The sequence below is a fragment of the Rhea pennata genome, chromosome 2 (assembly GCF_028389875.1).
Source record: "Rhea pennata isolate bPtePen1 chromosome 2, bPtePen1.pri, whole genome shotgun sequence".
Lineage (NCBI taxonomy): Eukaryota > Metazoa > Chordata > Aves > Rheiformes > Rheidae > Rhea > Rhea pennata.
Genome location: NC_084664.1, coordinates 124,036,195 through 124,057,992, shown reverse-complemented (window position 1 = coordinate 124,057,992; position 21,798 = coordinate 124,036,195). Strand labels below are relative to the sequence as shown.

Below are 21,798 nucleotides of genomic sequence, written 5' to 3'. Positions count from 1 at the left end.
CTAACTTTTCCATATATTCATGACATTTCACAGAGGCAGATTAGCAACTTTATATGATTTTAATGAAGCATAACATAGCCAAACTCTCCTGCCATCCACCCATTAATGACATAACTTAGATTTGCATTGTATAATATTCCTGCATCAAAATTATGTGGCATTCTAAGGAGTTAAGCACCTCTTTTACAGCAGATAAAAAGAATCATCAGCATAAAGCATAATGTAGATTTTCAAAGCTAATTAAAAACTACAGAATACATTAAATCTTTTAACAAATAAATACGTATAGACATGAAATATTCCTGAAGCAATCTCCCAATGTGGGAGAAACATAGCAGTCTCATCAATCTGCACTGACAGGGAAATCCATTACACATCGCCTTCTCATTTCCAAATTCAGTGATAAAATAATCCAGAGACCAATTAAATGAATGACTTGCCTCCCAACTTCAATGATTTTTCTGTAAGTTTGCAAATGAGTAAGCAAGTAAATATCAGCAAATGACACACTGAGGAAATGCACACTATTCAGCCTCTGCCATTCAGTTTTATTAATAAGAATGTCCCAATATGAACTATCATTTAAATGATTAAAAAAAATATAGCTAAAGAAATGGAAAGGTAACATAGCACTCTTATATGTTTCACTGTGGTGTTCAGTAATACCTCACTGTTCAGAAACCACCATTATTTGAATTAACTAAGTGTGAATTATTAACATTCCTTTGAAAATAACTGTTAATCTAAGTCCATTTCCTGGTTCCACCCCCCCCCTTTTTTTTTTTTAACGATGCTCTACAATATGTGAAGGTGGGAGAGGGCTTAGAAGTTACTGTGCTTGCAAAACTTCAGCATTTCCCTGCACACAAATGGCAGCATATTTTCTTGTGGCAATTAAATGATTATTTCCAACTGGAGTCATTAATTATCCTTAATTCCTTCTGCCACACTCGCTAACTGCCAGACTCACCCCGTTTGCTTGTTTTTCCCTGGTGCTTACTTTCCTCTTCTATTTCATGTTGCAATTAAACAATCACATTGATGAATGTGACACCTCGTTTCCAATGGGAAACTCCTGCTATGGATGTTTTGGTATCAACAATTCCCACTTGATGTTTGTTTAAGGACCTCGGAAATGCTGGTTAAATATTACTTAGAGAAAGCTGAACCAAGTGTTAAAGTTCTAGCCCAGCTTCAACAGTTTGATCCAAGGCTCAATCTCAGATACAGCGAGGGGAGATGATCAAAGACGGTGGCAGGAGGACGTCACTTGAGGGAAGACAACTTGGCACGGAGACCTGCTCTGCTCACCTACCTTCCCCTACAAGGCCTTCACTCACCAAAGCGTAAGTTCCCTCCTCTGTTTCTTTCTACCTTCTCTAATATGTGCAAAGAAGTGGGAAGGGTCAGTGTAAAAAAACCTAATGGGACTGCCAACATCTAGAAGAAGAAGCTGGTAAATGAGGTCTTTACGAGGCTCCTGAGGGAGCGGGCAGCATGAGGGAGCTTCAGGAAATTCTCCAGCCTCCTCAGCAGCTTTGCAGATGAGGCAGAGCCAGGAGTGCCCTGGCAGGCAGCTGTCCCTGGCATTCCCCTCCACCCCCTTTCCTGCCATCATGACTTCAGCACAGTCAAGGTGTAGGAGTGGAAAAACGAACAGACTAGATGCATTCAACACAGCACCTTCCCAAATTCTGCCCTAAAAAAAAAAAAAAAAAGGGCTTGAGGGAGGTCGATAAGTGAATGTGTAACTATAGGTGACATTAAAAAAAAGGGGGGGAATATTAAAGAACATTTTTCCACCTCAAGTAAGTCCCAGAGTCAAGAAACAAAAGCACAAGAATCCCTCCCATTCCAATTCAAAGTTTTTCCTTTTACATAAGTCTCCTCTCTTTATGCACGCTGGAACCTTTCTACCTGGAAGAGAGAAAGGCAAAGCATATGACACATGAGATCTGTGCTACAGACCCAAAACGAAAAAAAATGGCTCTAAACAAGGTTCCACTTCTTTTCTTGCTTTGGGCAAATGAGCATCCTACTGTTCCCCAAGCAATTTATTTGGGGCACACAGATTGTATGATGAGCCTTAAATGTGCAAAAATATATATGGTGATAGCTCCTAAAACTTTTTAAAGCTTGTTTCCTTTTAAATATCACTGCTAGATGATAAAGTACACCGGCAAGAAGCACCTTAGCCCCTGTCACAAGGCTCTGCCTGAAGAGACCAAAATGCATAAAAATCCATTTGGCTCAGCAACAAAAGCAACTCTGCAATGCAAAAACTACCCAAAGTCTTAGGCACAGGGGACAGACTGGGTAAAAATCAAAACAAAAACAAAACAAAAGCGCAGGCAGGCATGTTAACCCCCAGCTAGCTATTGCCAAGTAAAGCAACTCTCAATTACAGCCCCGACAACGGGGAGACAGCTACGCTGAAGCAGTGAAATCAAGGCCCTGCTGAAGTCAGTGGGAGTTTTGTAGCTGACTTCAACGAGGTCAGGATTTCATCCAGAGGAACCAGGCGAAAACAAAAAAGTCACTGTTTGGGCTGGCCAAGCCACCAGACAGCCAAATATGAATACGAGGTGTCCACAGGACAAATGTGTCCGGAAAAGCATTGTAGGGAGAGATATTGTCTGTTATGAGACCACCTGATACAGCTGGAAAAAACAGACAAGCACTCATCAGCAACAAGAACTCTTTTTTTTTTTTTTTCTGGGGGGAGAAAACTCCCATCTTCTTAGTCTTGAAAATGTAGTTTAAATATTTTAAAGGATTTTTTTTTGTGTGTGTGTATAAGTTTAAAATATGTGGACCGGAACTGAGAAATCCAATTCATGTTTATAACCATATTTCTGGTAGTAAGTAATCAGGATTGAAGCCATAGCAGGAATGTTACTTTGGGTCATAATTATTGACAAAATATTAATGAAACACATATTTTGTAAAGTTAGGGAAAACAATAATCTATTTATTCTACCTACTGTCCACAGTAATCTGCTGTAACATATGCTTATGTGGATTTCAACTTGCAGATTCAAGATGAAAGATTCATCAGTCTTGCACTTAGAGTTTTTAATAATTTTAAGGGGCACAAGCCTACACTGTGAACTCGGTCCCCTTGGTATAAAACTTACATTACCCGAATATATTACAAAATATGCTGCTAAAAGCATGTGGATCATATATTTTCAATATATTCCCCCAGAGGAATATAAGACCTATTTTCTAATAATGCATCTTCGCTGCCGAACTGCTATGTGGTCTGCCAGCAGACAGTCTGGCAGCAAAATGGTCTCACCCACAGCAGCTTGTTTTTAAATTAAATTTTTTTGGGAAAGATTTGTTACTTAGTACTATCTTCTTCATCATACAGACAGAGCTTTAGTGGCAATTTGCCTCAATTTTCGCCTGCAGGGAGTTCTGAAGCATTGCAAGCGGGATTTTGGGGGGTCTTTTGAATCAGGTCTCCATTCCATCAAAATCACTGCAGCTTGACTGATTCACTTTTCTTACAATAATCTAGGTCAGCTGAAAATTATTTACCAACTTACTCCATGACGGAGTTGTGCCGGAGAGCACAACTCCTTGGGAATTAGCAGGAGCTGTGCCTACGTAACGGAAGTCCCTAGACTGGCTTCCCCGTTTCAGCGCTGCCTTTCCGTATCTCCAGTAAAACGCCTGACGAATCTCTCTCCTCGGTCCACCAGTTGAAGGAGAACAGAGCAGCCCTCCTGCAGTGGCTCTTCCACGCACGAGTCAAGCTGCGCTCCCCGCAACAGGAAAACCACACGCGGCTTTTCCACGGTAAGCGCTCGAGAGCGCAGCTGCCCCGCCGAACGCTGGCGCGAGGGCCGTGTAACCCTCCAGAAAATGTCCACCTCAGGAATACAGCGACACGGATGTGGTTCCTTACCGTACGAGGGGATTCCATAGGGCTGGCCTGGCTGCGGGTAGGCGGCGTAAGCGGTAGCTTGCTGCATCCCTGTTGTAAACTGTGTCTGCCCATATGCAGCCATCGTTTGTGAAGAGGGGGTAGGAAGAATATGCGGGTATGGTCTGCTATTGATTACAAATGACAGAAAATAGGACAGACGCCGCATTAGACAGACATGCAAGTACTTATTTTTAGCCTTATTATAATCCTGCTACTTCATTAACACATAATCGTAGGCTGCACTAGAGAACAGAAACTGTAAGACAAAGACAAAACAATAATAATAAGTCAGTAACAAAAGAATAAGTAAAATAGGGACTTTTCCAAATATTTTTTTTTCAAATACATTCTTAGCATTAAAAAAATATACATCTTTTTTCCTAGAAGCTGCTGTGGTTTAAATTATGACTTAACAGATGGACCCAATTATTATTTTAAATGAGGTTAAAATCTGCCTATTTCAGTTATTATTATTACTACTATTATTATTATTTTTAAAAGATATCATACTTGGAAGGGTAAATCTGTGGTGGGGAGAACTGGTGTGTTTGTCTTGGGCTGAAACCACTGCTTCCAATTGCTGCACCGAGGAGAAAAGAAAGCACACAGAAGTGTAAATACACACACCAAAGATAAATATTATTTTTTCTAATAGAATTTCAGAATATTAACAAGACTTTAATTAAATTCAAATATCATTGATACCTGAGGTAGAAAATAATATTTTATCAGGAACTATGCAAGAATGCTTAACATTAAAATCTTGATTACAAATTTCAAATACTAAATTGCCCCTTTGTACAACTCCAGAGCAATAGTTGATTCTTTCCTTGCACACAGACAACATTTTCAATGCAAACAATCTATTTCCTAATGGAAACATTTGCCTTCATATTTTCAAAGGATTATGATATCTCAAGTGCAACATTTTATTAACTTTTAGAATTTTTAAGACCTACATTTTATGAAGGACCTTTATGCATGCCTCTATTGAAAACATATGGTCAGCTCCAGCACACGTGCCTCTTTTTAAAATAATTCCATAATGCATAAGATGCATTACCGTATTGCACCTCCTTCCCTTTTTCCTCATGTTATCTACTTATTTCTAAAATGCTTTCAGACCTTCAAAATAGCCAGTATTACACAAAGATGTGACAAATGTGCAGACTTTCTTAGTGAAACACTTTATACCTACAAGGCTAAATAGTTAACTTCTCTTCCGGCAGTTCAGACTTTGAGGGTTCCCCCAAAGCAGACACTGCTAACACGTAATTTTATATAAACCCATATGGAATTCCTCCAGTATTTATTCCTCCAGCATGTGTCAGATGCGCTTGTGTGCTCTGCTCTCATCCTTATTTTCAGGAGCTCCCTACAGCGAGCATTTTCCTCTCCGATTACCATTTGGGTGCCATTTCTCCCCTACGTCCCAATGTCGAGATTGAAGCCTTTGCCAGGAAGGGGTCACTTGCAGGTTGTGAGACTACTGTAAAATCAGACAGCCAGAGAAACAACTGGCCAAAATGCTAAGTACCTGGAAATATATGAGGCACAGGTAATTACGCTGTGCCAGCTACCCCTTTCCAGGGAAAACCCATCTCGGAGGGCTCAGCAAATGTGCACTAATGCAGAGAATCGCTCTCCAGTCCTTCCACACTTGATTTCTGTCTTTTTCCATGGCCTGTGAGGCTGTAGATATTTCAGACGGTATGGCCTGGGCTTTAGTCACATCACCATGGACCTACGTAGCTACTATTAAGCACACAGCTTCTTCTTCTTTCAGAGACTTAAAAATATTCTAGGAACTTCATTTGCCTTTCAGGTGTGCCACTTTCACACTCAACTGCATATGCAGAAAATGGAGAATATCACCAGATCAGGAAAAGGTTGGCTACCTGGATCCTTACCGGTTGTGAGGCGTCAGACGTTGCTACTCTGGAAACGTAATCCCACTACGTGTTATTAGATTCTTTTTTATTTGCTTTGTGCCATAAAAATGATGTGCTAGAAATACCACAGCTAATCTGTAGGTACATAAAACTGTGCAAACATCTTAGGATTTTCTCACAGTATTTGTCTCATGAACATTAGCAACTAGGATGTGTTTGGCTTCCAGTAAGGGGGAAAAAAATGACAAAAAAACCTTCATAATAACAAATTACAACAAATGAAGAAGACCTTCACCTCAATTACAACTCAAATCACAGAGGCAGGTATGTTTACTCACAGAAGACCAAAGAGTAGTTACTTTGGGCCAGAATATTCCCCAGCTCCCCGGTGAGACTCTTAATGAAGACACCAATGGACATCAATAAGCACAATACTTATGTTCCTTACTCAGGGAAAACTCTTACTGACATACACTGCTTCAATATGATGAGCAGAAATAGGTGTAAGCTGCAAAGTGCACAAAACTTTTTAAACAGCTGTGCACAGGTTTAGACCATGCAGGAAAAGAAAATAATACATGAAAAATTGCTGAGCATAAAACCTTTGCTTATTCCTTACCTGATCCTGAGAAATTGTCTAAAGACCCGTCTGTGGTAGTAGTAGTAGCAATCTCACTGCTGCTCATTGGTTCTGTTTTAACTACAGAAATATAAATAAAATATATTCTATATGCACGCACATGCACACACACTCACAGTCACAAATTCAATAAAACAAAAATCTGCCAAAAATGTTTAAATCGTAGCTATCGATATTTTGCATTTTATGTATCTGTATGTACAAACAATGCAAAATACTGGCAGGCATGATTTACACATACATATAAAATGATCAAGAGGGTTATTTCTGTCCCCAAGGAATAAGAGCCACTGCAACAAACGAGAAGTCCTCATGCAACTCTCTGCACCTGTCCTGACTCCTCTTAATCCTACAGACCCAACAATAAGGGGCTACATTTAGATCAGGTCACAGAGACATTTAGAAGCTTGAGACACAATGATCTAAATAAAATTTAGAAAGAAGTAATTTTTAAATGGTTTTTGTCTGAGGGCTAGTCAAAATGTTCCCATCCAAACTACTTTCCAGAGGAAAAATGAAAAGTTCAAATGAAGTTAAAAAACCAAACCAAAACAAAAAACCCTCTTTCCTCATAGTGGATTTCTGCTTTCAAAATAAAAAAGCAAATTCATATTAGACAACACTGAATACACAAAGGAGACACAGAAGCAGATACTTCACTAAAAAGAATGCTTTTACATTTTATTCTCTTCACAGTGGAGACCCAACACAGCTGTCAGAGACTAAGAAAGGATGAGAGTAAGAGAGATTCTCTCCTGGCTCATGCACTAGCATAATTAATTGCTAATTACTGACTCTTAATAAAGCCTCAATTCAATGAACAAATTTCACTTTCTGTTACTACAGTGTAATGTCAATAACCACAGTATTCTGACCCACAGACCAAAGAGAGGGCTGCTCTGGTGTGGATTCAAACAGGTGCAATACCTGTTCCCCATGAGCTGTTAGAGCACCGTAGCAACCTCTCAACTGCATTTTTACACACTCAGCTTTTGGAGTTACAGCACAACAAAAGCAAGGATGAGGACAGCGTTTCACAAACAACTGAGCTCATTTTAAAACCTATATCCTAAGAAGGATGCAGAGCTTTTGCTCTTGTTGACATACAGTCACTGCTTCCTACACACCAGAGTTGGTGCATATCTGACCTTTCAGTGGTGCAGTTCAGCTCTATAAGATGACAGAAAATGAATCCAAGAAAAATAACGTAAACTACACCCTATTTGACATATAAAGCCTTAATGCCACCTTGACACTAAGTGTGTGCATGCACGTGTCTGTTTAGGAACATATATAAGAACGTATTTAGGAACTGCAACCATCATTGACATAAACCCTTTCGGTGCTAGATTTGCAACAGATGAAAGGGGCGATCTTTTCCCTTTTGATGAAGGACCTTTCTTTTCCTTGCCAATACAAATTCTTACTTCCACATGCCTCGCTACTTCTTTCACCTCACCTCATCCAAAGGATTTTCATGCAGCCTCTCAAGATTTTACTAATCACTCAATATTTTCATTTAATTCTCACACGGGATGTTTTGTCTGCACTGGCTAACTCAGGCAACCAATACTAGCTCCACACAGAACTCAGCTATGACTACACTAGCAAGAAGTGCAGCCCAATGGGAAGAGATTTATAGAGAGAAACAGCCAGTGAAGAGGGTTCAGCAGCCCCAGCATGGGTGTTTTGGGAGGGAGGGGGGTTACTTCATAGAAGGTCTAGCCTTGTCCCAGGGACGGAGTGCCCACCAGCATCAGGAGCACATTGGCTGCACTCCTGGTTTCGTTTCATCTGCAAGGAAGGATGGCCTAAAGCTGTCCCCAAGGTGAGCTACAGCATGGTCTCAAGACTGGTCAGGAGGTTCCCTTCAGGGGAGCACAGTCTGAACCACAACTCTGATCCAAACCTTTTGCTTAGGAACACAGAGTATCTCATAATGTATCCAGACAACCATTTCATTACCAAATACTAATAGTATTTAGTAATGAAATGGTTGTCTGGATACATTACGAGATTTTTACAAATGTTCTACATTAAATTTAGAGATCCAGAGTTACACCTAAATTATCTTCTGCTTTTAGTTAAAAGAAGTTTTTCAGCTTCATAGATTATTCCAGCTTTCCCAAACTTTTGCAAGTCTTCCTAGCATAATTTCCTTAAAGCAATTATACTTTTGTGAATAACAAAGAAGGATGTTTTTCTTTATAGTTGACAACTGAAGGGGGGCAGGGGAGGAAGAAAGGCAGAGAAGAAAGATCAACACAGTTCGGGATAAATGTTCACAGTAAGGCAGATTTCAGTGTCTACCTTCTCCCAACTCATCCCTTGTCCTGTCCTGGGGAAATGATTCTTTTATTCCTTGTAAAATAAAATACTATTCTTTTGGATCACCATAAACTATTAGCACCAGGACTATGCTAAGCTACCTCACACAATACAGAAACCTAGTGTACAATTCGCCACTTATCTGGATCTCAGACCTTTGTTAAAGGTATCAGTTGGGGAAAAACCTTAAAATCTCGAAACACTCAAGAGCAATATTTTAATATATCAATAGTTAGAACTGAACTCTGTTTACTTAACATATTGCTTCTTAAGAAACAGGAAAAAATAGATGAAATACACTGCAGTGCCCTCTTCATGGAAATTAGTTCTATTAGCTGATCGATGTGCTCACAAATTTTTGATAACAGCTGCTCCGTAGTCCTCCTCCCTCTACTGTTGTATTTCCTGATTATATGAAAAATAGGATAAGAAAAGCTATCCGCATTGTTCTTGATTTGGATACACATTGGTAAGGTCATAATAAATAAGCCCTATCATTCCTTCTTTAGAAATGACCATGACCTTAACAGACCTTTGTGCTGCAGCTAGTTGAGAATTTAATAAAGATGGATAGAGACTGGAAAACCCTCCATTCCCTAAGCACTTTAATCAAAATGCCAGAAAACAACTATGTATTTCCTTCTGTCTGCAGCCTAAACATATTTCAAGAAGATGAAAGCTTGCTATACAAAGAAGCAAACTAAGAAGAAACACCCACAGTTTTACCCATCAGAAAAATCTACTACGTGGCTTCTCACTGAAAAGGAAGATCTGTCATTCACCTGAGGCAAAGACTGACCTGCAAGATAGCAGATTTTCCTGCAGAACCATAGGGGAAGAGAGGCATGGAAGGAGCTCCTAATGTTACAAGTCTGCTGCTCTAGCACTGAAGTGCTCCAGTAATCCATATCTATTATGTCAAAATATGGAGCTGTCCATGCAAGCAAAGCTTGGAAGGTCACAGATTACGTTATGTGCGGCAAGTACAGACCTCACCCTTCCCATTACACGTGATGTCTCTTTCCCATGGCTTAGTAACACACTCTTTAAACATGCTCTGGATTTTAGCGCTCTATGTTTTTCCATGACGATAAAATTTATGCAACGTGTTCCAAGCTTTCACAATATGACAGTGGGAAATCTGCGTCACATCTATACACAACATGTTGCAAGTTTTCCAGGAATTTCCAACAGTATGTTCAATTGTGGCAGACACCAAAGAAAGCAAACCAGAAGAGTTCCCATTTCTGCTGTTCCATTATCAAAGTAGAATTTTGCACAGGCATGACATTATTAGGCTTGCATTAGAGAGAGACTTTGTTTTATCAATATGCTACTAAATTTTAATGCTAGTAAAAAAATATATATATATATTTTCCTATAATAAAACAGACTATCAGCAAGAAGTTCAGGAAGAAATCTGATGCATTCCTCATCTGCTGCAAAAATTAAACACTAATTTAGATTTGGTTTAGAGACTTAAATATTTGTGTCACTGGAGAGATATTTTTTACCCACTGCTTTTCTCTTTCTCCTTACCTATGAGATTTTAAAAACAAGATTTAAAAAGAGACTGTATAAGAAAATAACACAACAGAATAATAGAAAAAAAAATGGGACTGGTAACCTGTAACACATATGCTAGCCCTGGAAAACAAAGCACAAAAATTCTGAGATAGCGTAACTGCTGATCTAGCATTAAATTGGTTGTCAAAATACTTCATCTTAAGACATTTTGAGAAGGTAAAAGCCATACGCCTAGTTTTGTCAGCAATATTGCAAAAGGTGGTTAGTAATGAATTACAAATTAGTTTCTAAACTCCTCTAAGAGAGAGTACTTCATATCAGAACCCACAAGTTCATGTGGTTTTATTATATGAATAAATGAGGAAAATAAAATCAGTCCTGACTGACAGCTCTCAATATTCATGGAGTACAAAGGTCTCAAGAAAATAAATGAAGCAATTCATTTATATACATACATCTAAACATAAATCTTTGGCCCTATTTTGTTTTGTCTTAGGGTGATAGGCTATGTGAGAAGAATTGCTGTAACGTAATTGAACTAGAAATCAAAAGTTTTGAACAGCTTTAATACGCTCTAGGGATGTGAGTCTTCTGTTGGTTACAATTGGTGAAAAGAAATTAGCACTGATATGTTTAGGCATTACAGAGTTTAACGTAATTATTAAAGCAACATAAAACATTTCCACTTTATATTCTTCACTTAGGTTCCTTTGATATTCCAAAGCCATTTTTTAGCAGGGCAAGTTACCATACTTAGGTTGATCTAATTTTAAAATCATAAGGTTGCAATTTGTATTTTAAAAGACTCTAATATTTTGCAGTTCCTCCAGTCTGCAGTTTTTATCCACTAATCAAGGCTCCACTTTATTTTCAGTTTCATTTGATAACATCTTTTAGTATCTCTCTCACCTTCTCCCCCTTTTCTGGCCCTGGCATTAAGCTAGTACAGCTATTAAATGTACTACCACTGCAAAAACAGATTTTTTCATAATATTCACAAATTCTCAATCTTCAAGCAATATTAGTAGCTAAACAGTATGTCAATACAGACTTTCATCTTTTCACGGCCTTGGTATATCTTGACGAAGTATTTCAAATGTCGATTACTAATCATACACTATTTTGCTTGACACTATGCCCTTTCTGTACCCAACAGAAGCCCAAAGCTCACCTGAAAGTTCAAAGATAATTATTAGTTACTAACAACGGTACAAAAAATCTACCTTTGATTTCTAAACTGATGAGGCTTCCCAGCACTTTATTAAGACTCGAAACTGGAGATGAATCTTGCAATATTTGTACAAACAGGTTATTGTACTATACTAACTGCTATGGAGGGCATTATTCTCTCCTGTTGTCACAGACGATCAAATTCTCAGCTCTTGGCCATGAAGCCTGATAAACTTACTTGCTCCTGCTTCTCCGACCAGAAGATTCCTCCTGAGTCTCATTTGTCTGGGAATTACCTGAGGGTAATTACTGCAAGGTAATTTCCAGACTAAATTTATGCTCCGTTTTCAAAGAAAGTCCCCACCCAAAGCAGCACATTCTAGTTCAAGCCCAGACTATATCCTGCTCTACCTTCCTCTGATGTGAGAAGTCTTCAGAAATCCTGAGGTATTCTGGCTACCGCTAGCCCCTAGCTTTCACTGCACGTTTTTCCCCTATAAGCCTCGTTCTTCTCTTATATTACGCATACAACTAAAAAAGCCTTAATTTTTCCTGCTCATTAGGAGCAAAAAATCTTGAATTTACAAAGAAATGGTGCCTCCACAACAATACAAAATTGGAAAGAAAATTCAAAACCCAAACTGGCTAGAGAAATGTTTTGATAATATTTGCAGCTGTTGATCGAGTTTTAAGTCTGAATATTTATCTGAGAAGCACAGACATCAGCTAAAATAGTTTCATTCGTTCTGCCTAGGAAATCAGAATATCTGAATCAAAATAACATTCTTAGCCCTTGATACTCTCATATCAATTTATACCAAACAATTGTATCACCTCTCCTGTCCAAATGGAGGCAGCACATATCCATAAACAACCCTTTTAATGGTGTTATGGTATTGGTTTTTTATTTTTTCTTTTCTTCTTAAATTCTCAATTGTGAGTCTGGCCATAGCAACTCCCCTATACATGGGTAATAGTTAGCTCCGCGTGCGTGTAAAATATCTGTATTCTTTAATCAAAGCCAGATAAAAATGCCGTAGAAAGACCACACAGGCTAACTATCACAGCCATCGATGGCAAAGAGGCTACGTTGCAGAAGCTCACAAGGCCTTCAAGCAAACCGAGGGCCTCAGGAGGAATTCCAGCCTGCTCAACGTTTCAGTGTACAAGACGCATCACCGAGACACGAAGCGCAGAAGCAGAACGACAAAGCGGGCAAGGCCTTTCATAAACAGAAAATAATTTCCTCCACATTTAGCCAGGCTCCGAACTCCAGGGCTGGTGGAGCTGCAGCCAGATTCACCCTGATACGGAGGGACAGCATCAGCCCACCTGCCCCTGCACCCCCACCCCAAAGCAGTCACGGGAGACTCTCAGGACGTCTGGTTAAATGAGGTGGCAGAGGTAGTTCTCTCCAAGTTTTGGCACTTGCTGGCTAGGGGTCAGATGACCCGGCTAACCCTAAAGCGTGACTAAGCTTCATCTTTTTTCATCTGCCTATGATAAGCAAAACCTCTCAGAAGAGTGCAGGATCCAAATGGAAGTACTATAACGTCTACAGGGTCACGGCTCCCTGAAGATGCTATCACCCTATTTGCTATTAAGGTAGGATCTTTTACCCTACACCCGGATGTCCTGTGCCCATTCCCTGCAGTTTCTGCTGGTGCACATAGAAAGAGGAGGCTGGATTTACTTCTGTTCTGTATTACTGGCCACACTTACAATATTTCTGTCTTCTGCTGTGGAGGGTAAACCACACTACCCTGAGACTGCACGTGTGCGGATCATGCATCACAGCCTGGACACATTGGAGAGACGCTGCACCTCGTGCAGTTGTGTGGCAGGCGCAGTTTTCGATTAAGCAGTGAACATCCTCACAGGCGCCTGGCAGCCCACAGCCTGCATGGAGCCACCTCGCCAGCAGGGCTTGAGGACCTCACGCATCCTCGGCAAGGGTCTCATGCCTCTCTGTGCTCCATCCGCTGGCAGGAATGGCACATGCTGCAAACAACAGGCTCATGAGAAACTTGTGAAAAGGACTTATATTAAAATAATGGTGCTTCCAAGATGCTTTCATCTTAAGTAGTTTTGTTATTTGGAATATTTTCTTTCTCTCAAATGGCTCTGGGAATCAGTATTGTTACTGGCTTTTTTTTAAAACACTCCTTTCTTTCAGGAAAACATTAGGGGGGAAAATAAAATAGTGATGTTTTCACAAATAGATGCACATACATGCAGAAAAAGTGATGAATATGCAAATATTTAGAGGCCAGTTTCCTCATTCAAGACCTTGCAAAATGAATTGCTGGGCTGAGGCAACAGAAAAGTGATCTCATTGGCCAAAAAGCTCTGAAAGAGGAATAATAGAGCATTATGCTATATGGGCTCAGAATAGACGGAAGGACTCCTGGGGAAGCAGGAGAACAAAAGCATAGATAAGACAAAGAGTCTGGAAGGAAGCCAATGTGATACAGCAGGAAAAAGGTAAAGAGCAGGGAAGAAAAAGGCAGTCCAAGTTACCCGTTTGCCTTCACATAGACAGACGGAGTAATGATGTGTATCTGTTTTCCAGTCTCCAGAAGTGGCAGTAGGTCAAAGACTAGCCTCTACAAACCCCCAGGTTGCTTTTGCAAGGCTGGTTGGAGTGGGACCTCCGGCAGTCTTTGCCTTTTGCCACACAATCACCCTCCTTTAGAGCTAAGCAAAGACATTCCCAGATCAAAAATTCCTGATACTAACACCCTACCCTGAAATGCAAAGAGTAATTTCATCTTTTTACGGCTATTTATTTCATGTTGTCTCAATGTGGAGGTGCATCAATTACAATTTTCAAACCACTGAGCCCTTCCTCACAAACACTGGTCCAGTACTTCGAACATAAATGACGGTCAGAAACTCCAGTTAAAAGATACCAGAAACCAACTATCTTCTAAAAGAGAATCATTTTGTCTGATCGTCCTCACCTACCACCACTTTGCACCTTAAAATATACAAAAAGTTGAATAACTACTAACGGTTAAAAAAATTAAGAATGATTCATTGCAAATGCACATGACTAAATACAATATCAAAAGATTATTTTGAGTGCTGCAAAGTATCATTAGAAGTGCAATGTCTTTTTCATTTGCAGAAATCTACATAACCATATAGTCAACACATGCCATAGTAACAACCAGCTCATACCCTCCCTACAGATTTCAGTATTTTATTCCACTAGTTTATTACAGTCCTTCATATGGAGAGCCTCACAGAACTACACATTTAATAAACAATGTAACACCTCAGTAAGCATACATTCAAAAATAACATCCATTACAAAACAAAACAAAGTGCTGTAGTTGTCCATAGAGTAAGTAACTGAGGAGTGAGGTGAAATTACAAAGAATTAGGAGAGGTGCATGGCTTGGATAGTTTTGGGGAAGAAAACAGAGATCTTTTCACGGTTTGTTGAAAAATGCTGTAAACTATAGCTTCCTTTCTAAACGAAGGCTTTTGTTTTGAATATGTTACTGACTTTGAAGTGTCTTCTGCATATATAAACTCATTTTATAAGCATCACTGTAACATTATTTTCTTTTTTCATTAAGGAACAGATAAATTTAAGAAAGAGTACCCAATACCTTTTTTTTTGAATGCAGAGAAACTGTTGCACTTGCAGCTCTTAAAGCTGTCTAAAATGCTGCACCAGGTCCAACTTAATACACCTTGATGCTATTAGAGACATCTACGTAACTTCACTGCTGAGTATGGATCACAAGCCCAGCAGGCTCATGTTGGTCTACTGAACAGATAGGCTCAAAAGCCTTCAGAAAGTCACTACTGAAGCCATTAAATAAAAAAGATACCGCTCTTTCAAGAGTTTCTGGGAAAAGACAGGTAAGTTTTTTTTGTAAGTCCTCAGACAATGCCTAATACAGGTTTCTCTCCACTCTGTAATATTACAAACGGACAGCAAACATACTGCACTGTGCTGCCTTTTGAACCCTGAAGACGGATTTACATTTACCAGACTTGAGGCAACCTTGCTAATGGCCACCTGCCTGGTAGTCACACAGTGGGGAACTCTGAATGCCTTTGTGTGGGATCTCATTCTCATGTTGCAGCAGGTACTTTAAGAGCAAGAACTTTTTTCTTTCCAAAGGAATTTTGATGTCCAACTCCCTTTGAAGCCTCCTTTCCTATTTATCTTTGAAAATCTGATCTTCAATTTGTTGTTCAATTTCCCTCCCCACTTGATATGAAAATGCCTTCTCTTCTTCATTCTATATACTCAGAAATGAAGGTTGAAGCACCTCCATACTCCTAGCACAAATTATATGTTGTTGGTTGGAAAACTACTGCTCCTTCTCCCAGTCTTCATCTATTCTTTTCCATTATGGTTGCATAAAGCACCATAATAATGGGTCATAGGCTTCTGTTTCTCACTACATGGAATCCAAGAGAATTGACTCACATTCTTAGGATTAAAGTAAAGATCATTCTAAGCAGAAATTGCATGCAATTGGCCACCGTGGAAAACAGCTTTACACATCCTTACAAATTTCTGAACTACTCCCAGCCTTTCTCCTCAAAGTTGACCCTGTTGTTGGAACTGCCAGGAGCTGTGTAACGAAAATTAATAAACAGCAATTCAATTATTGTTTCTTTTAGTCATTCTGTATCAACCCACCACAGCAATTTGCTGACAAAGTAAGTTTAGAGATAAGGCATGACTTAAAATTTTGAGCTGCACTTCGATTCTCTACTCTGTTACAAATTTTCTTAGGCAAGTCATACAGGGCCAAATTTTTAAAGGTGTTCAGAGTATCTGCTGTTCACTAAGACAGAGGATATTTTGTGGAAAAACACTTTAAAAGATCATGAAACATTCAAATACCACAGTATTTATGATAGACATCCTATCCCTCTTGGCATGCCAAGACTGCTTTTTTCTGAGTATTTTTAGTGAAACATTTTAAAGTTACTCTTCTACATTTGCACCTGGGAAATTTCTGACTGGTCAAGATCTATAATTTCCCTGTTACTTCCCCATCACTGGTTTGAAGACCATGCTGCCTGACTGGGCCAGACAAAAGGCAGAAAAAACAGACACTAGCAAGGTAATTTCTTATTATTAGTATCTTCCTGTTATTATTTATGCTTTTTTACCCAAAATAATATGGAATTTTATTTTCCCCTCACCATGCAGATACCCACAGCTAAGAAGGTCATCTTATGACCTGAAACAAGCTCAAAAGAAGTTTTGGTTTAGAGAACTCACTATACTCTAAAAGCATCTGATGACAGAGGAACTGCTGTCCAACACAAGAAGTAGTCAATCTGATTTGTTTAGAAATTTATACATAGAAGGAAACAAATAGCAATTGCCTTAAAAAAAAACAGAATTTTTCCAGTTGCAGTCCTTGGACATCACTACCTGGTCAGTTCTGCACTGTAATAATTTTATTCTACCCATGAGAAACTAAGCACACCAAAGTTATATAAAGGCTCACACAAAGAGTTACGTAAAAGCTGCATGCAGAGATTAAACAAAGATTCAATCACACAGCTAAATCCCCATTCAGTGCTTTGAAAATCTACTACTAAGTGTGAAGCTTAAAAATTTAGCTAATAACAGTGAGCTATTTTCCAACCACATCCTCTTGTAGAACAACATCCTCTTGTAGAACAACATCAATAAGGGACAAGTATGAAAATGTACCTTAGAGGAATCAATGAACATTTGTTTGAAACAGGGTCTTTTTACTTTGGGACAGATTTTTTTTTTCCCCTCCTCTAATCTAGTAAACATATTCTTCACTTTGGGGTATGGAAATCTGCCTAATCACACGCACAATCAAATCAAATTTAGCATATCTTTACCACACATTTATAACATGCAAATATGTATATACCTGGAGGCCCTGTTTCTCATTCACATGACAACCCTTATGCCAAAACGGGAGGGCTCTTTTATATAAGTGAGAACAAGGGCATCAATTAGAAATCAGTTTCCCATATTATATTGAACATGTGAATGTTCAGCAACACACATTTCCATTCCACATGCAACAAACAAGCAAACCACACGGGAGCATTTTAAGAAAGGTGTTTGGCAACCGCACACACGTGCATCCTTATAATCTGTCATTTGCATTTCAGCAGGATTCTGCTTCAAGAAATGCAGAAAAAATAACTTTACTTCACCCTTCATTAAAAGAGAAAATCTCACACACATTCACTCCATTTTTTCTTAAGCTTGCTTAGCAGCTAGAAGAACCCAAACCAAACATTTTCTCAAGATAAAACAGATTAACAGCAAAATTCCACCTTTGGATTCTTAAGCATCTGCTTAGCTCACAAAACGTGGCTCTTAGCACACATCTAATTTCAGAAATGAATGATTCTGTTATGCTTCTTTCTTTCTTTCCTTCTTTTTTTTCCTCCATTATTTGTCACATAATAGGAACCAGAGACAGGAATTGTAAGTTTAAAAGTTTAGACCAGATTCATTGAGCATGAAATATTTCTCAGGGCTCTTTTTGGACAACATCTTAAAATGCATGCTAACAGCACACTTCTGATGTGTTCACCACAGCTACACAAACCTGCCGTGGTTTGTGTGCTAGGGCTTAGTAACCAGTCTGCAGTGCTGAGGAGAATCATGTCACCTGGGGGGAAATGGCAAACAAAAGAAAACTTTGGCTTCATCTCTGATGGTGAATGTGTATTTCAAGTTATGTTTTTCTTGGTAGAATTCATCCAAAAAGAATAAACCTGAACTTTAAAATTCTAATGTCAGAAAAATAATTTACTATGGTTTAATTTACATTCTTCAATAAATTCAGATTGACAAGTAGGGGTACTACTTCCAGAATTATTTGCTGCATGAGGTCAAGGAATGAACAGATACAATATATAACTAATTTCTTGACAAAGTATTATTAAGAACCCGATGTTCAGAGCATATGTCTGCCCACAACAACTATTTGGAACAAAAAGAGTAGCCAGATGGTGAATGTCTTTCAGTGTTTCAAGGAACACTTCCCATTTCTGTGCTACTAAAGAACCTTCAAGTTACACCGAAGGTAAAAAGAACTGATGAAATTTCCAGCAAAGGCCTTAGTGATCAAGAAGGATTTTAATTCAAAAGGGTCAAACAATTTTATCTTGTACCAAAATCAGTATATAGCTGATACTATAATATAAAAATATAATAATAAACTTGATATTATAAAGGAAAAAGACTCATCTGTGGACATGAAATATTTTTCTGCTTAAACTACATTAACATATCAAGCAGTTTATTTATTTTTTAAAGAGCTGCATCTTTTTTTCATATTGCTTAAAATTTTGACTTACAACAATACTTTTACAGCAATAGTAAAAGTAAATTACACACAACTCTGCCACAAAAGCCTGTTAATCTGATAACCCATAAGCCCTCCCAACTACAGAGGACTCCAATTAGAATGAATAACAGAGATGTTTGGGGAATTGAGGGGGGATGACATCTGTCTGATTGACATGTGCCTTTCCTGGAAGAATGCAATGCATGTCCAAAATCCTAAACAGCCTGGCAGCACTAGTATGATCCAGTTTATGGGGAAAAAACACCTATCTTCGCTACAACAATTGTTTAACTATATATTTATATCATAAAGTTTTATTTAATGCATTACTAGTGATTAGAGTCATGCTTCTTTAAGTCTCCCTCTGCACAGCTAGCCAAAAATCATATATGGTCTTTCTTTTTATTGCCAGAGCAATGTTACTCTTAAAAAGTATTTTTCAGTGCTTATTATATAAATCCTTCTGTATTTCATTATATGTCATTACTGGCAAAGCAGATAGGTTGTTCTGCTGTTAGTATTCTACTGAGAACAAACATAACTTATCAACTGGCTGACTGCTTCTTGAAAAATAGGTATCAGTTTACCCCCATTGAATTACTACACCTGTTTGAATTTTGGCCACTCCACCCAGAGCAGCAAGCTAGCCCTAGGAAATTTCAACACTCAGTTTTATTAGCCTACTTGACAAAGCTTGGGAGCTTGCAAGAAGTATGAACATAAAGAAATACTGAAATAGCAAAAAAGATCATAAGATCACATTTTATAGAAAAGACAACTGTAAACACTTCCGTTTTTCTCATCACTAAAATATTTTTTTGGTTTTTCTAGTAGGAGGCCGTTTTAAGCACTGCGCATACTACCTATTCAAGGCATTCAAGCTACATAAAAGGAACATAAACCTGGACAAGAGCTATTGCAGAAAACTGATAATAGTAACTACCGATAAACACTGAACATAGCTTCTATACATTGTAGTACATAAATATATAACACCCAAAATAGTAAAATATCTTTTCTCTAGCTTACTGACTGCAGGAACATTGATGGAATAAAGAGAAAAAACGAACAATGAAACACTAAAAAAATATGGTAGCTCACCTTCTGTGCCATTGGGTGTCATGGAATTATTATTTAGATGAGAGTTATCAAGTTTTGGACCACTGGGGGATTCACTACTACCACTTAGTCGGCTATGTGGGCTGGCTAGATCCTGCATTTCCATAGACCTGAAAACAAGACGCAACTACTTTTAATGACATATTCAATGCGGATTAGAGAGGACCTGCCTATAAGAAATGCAGCCCAATATTAACAAACATCCTGAAAACACTTAGCAGAAAATGAACAGCTTCTCCCAACATGATCTTTTCTCCTGTTAACTCTTGTGTGGTTGCTCCATATACACAGTTATTGAGCAGCTTTCATGACTCTTTTTGCAACTTCTAACAGAAAGAAATTTAGCTAGAGTACTGAGCTTTAGACATTCATGTCACCAGAAATTTTTAAGGTATGTACAAAGACAGAATCATCAGCACATGAAGAAATATAGTCTCTTAAAAACAAATTAGCACTGGGCTTTTTCAAGATTTACCGCTCAGTGGCAACATAATGGGCCTCCAAACCAAATAAAACACTTGAAGCAATTGTTGAAACCTATCGTCTGGTGACAGGGAATGAGATATTCCTGATGTATGTGTTTACTCTGGCAAACTACTTAATTGTTCCTCTGTTTCTGCTGAAACAAATGCAGCATTAAAACATTACTATGTCTGCTCGCTTGTTTGCTTTGTGGATTACATAGAGCGTGCCCAGCTGAAAAGGGGTATGTCCGACGTACGGTGCATCCGTATAGGTGTTAGTACGCCTCAGCCCTCTGCGCTATCGCAGCTGTCAGTTAGCCAAAGCGATGCGAGGGCGATTCAAACCCAACGCAAACGTTAAACGTGTACACGGCACGCAAGCAGCTGAACATCCCCGACGCGCGTTTCTGACGGCCTTACGCGAACAGGCCAGCAGCCGTCACCGCCATGACAGACCTCCTGGTTTATGCCCAGGCTTATCAATACCGTGCCCCGTACTTCCGTCTCCTTATACCTAAAAGGTTTGAGAGTGTTACTGGATGTACTTATTCTAAGTAATTGCTCCCAGTAGAAATTTCATAGGTTACTGTGCCTCCAAAGCACTTGAACCAGTAATTTTTCTATTTAAATGAAATGGTGAGGCTCTTTTAAAGACTTATTAAAATTTATAAAATATTCTTTCCACAGAAATGGTATAAATACCTTTAAACGTAAGTGACATTCCAACCATCCGGTTTTCACCTCAAACTGAGATTTTTACCATAAACTCTAAGCATAAATCCTTAATTTTATATTTCATTACTTAAGACCGACCTACATGAGAAAAAACAGGATGACGCCCCGAAGAGTTAAAAAAGGTCCGTATCTTAGATAAAAGTAAAATATTTAGTGAAAAAGCAAATCCATTCGTAGCTTACAGACTTCGCCGCGTGCGTTCAGTCACGAAACTCCAGCAGTTACAAGGCTGCTTGACGTGGGAAACAACAGCAAACGCTTACTCGTCGCCTGGCTTTAGGAAGAGGGGGCGCGCAGAAGCAAAGAGCGGTTTCCAATCGCATCCTTACCTGCGACTTGAGGAAACAGCAACATCTGAACTGGCTTGGGTCTTTTGCACCTGTAAACCAGGGAGACAAACAGAAGCCGCTATTACTGCGCCTTAGGACGAGGCCTTGGCTTAAACAAAGAACGTCACCGCAGATGACAATTCTGCCCTTTAAACCCAAGCGACGAGGAGGAGGAGGAGGAGGAGGAGGAGGAGGAGGAGGTGGTGGTGGAGGAGGAGGAGGAGGAGGAGGGTAGGGTGGCCGTGAAAGGCATATTGTCTTTAAAACGAAGGCTCCGCCGCTGTCCCCTCGGCAGGTCTCTCTGCCTCCTCCCCGTGCCCGGGAGA

General features: G+C 39.1%; 1 protein-coding gene across 3 annotated transcripts in view; it reads right to left on the bottom strand.

The window, feature by feature from the left end:
• EYA1 (EYA transcriptional coactivator and phosphatase 1) overlaps positions 1–21,509 on the bottom strand; it is an 82,810-nt gene extending 61,301 nt beyond the window's left edge. For 2 of the 3 annotated variants that reach the window (XM_062568185.1, XM_062568186.1), the window contains exons 1-5: positions 21,473–21,509; positions 19,927–20,054; positions 6,449–6,529; positions 4,448–4,517; positions 3,917–4,062 (exon numbers count right to left, since the gene is read on the bottom strand). In XM_062568185.1, the coding sequence (XP_062424169.1) occupies positions 3,917–4,062; positions 4,448–4,517; positions 6,449–6,529; positions 19,927–20,050 (421 nt within the window). In that variant the 5' untranslated portion in view covers positions 20,051–20,054; positions 21,473–21,509. The remainder of the gene's footprint in view (positions 1–3,916; positions 4,063–4,447; positions 4,518–6,448; positions 6,530–19,926; positions 20,055–21,472) is intronic. The other variant, XM_062568187.1, reaches the window with a different exon arrangement.
• Between the last annotated feature and the right edge of the window lie 289 nt (positions 21,510–21,798).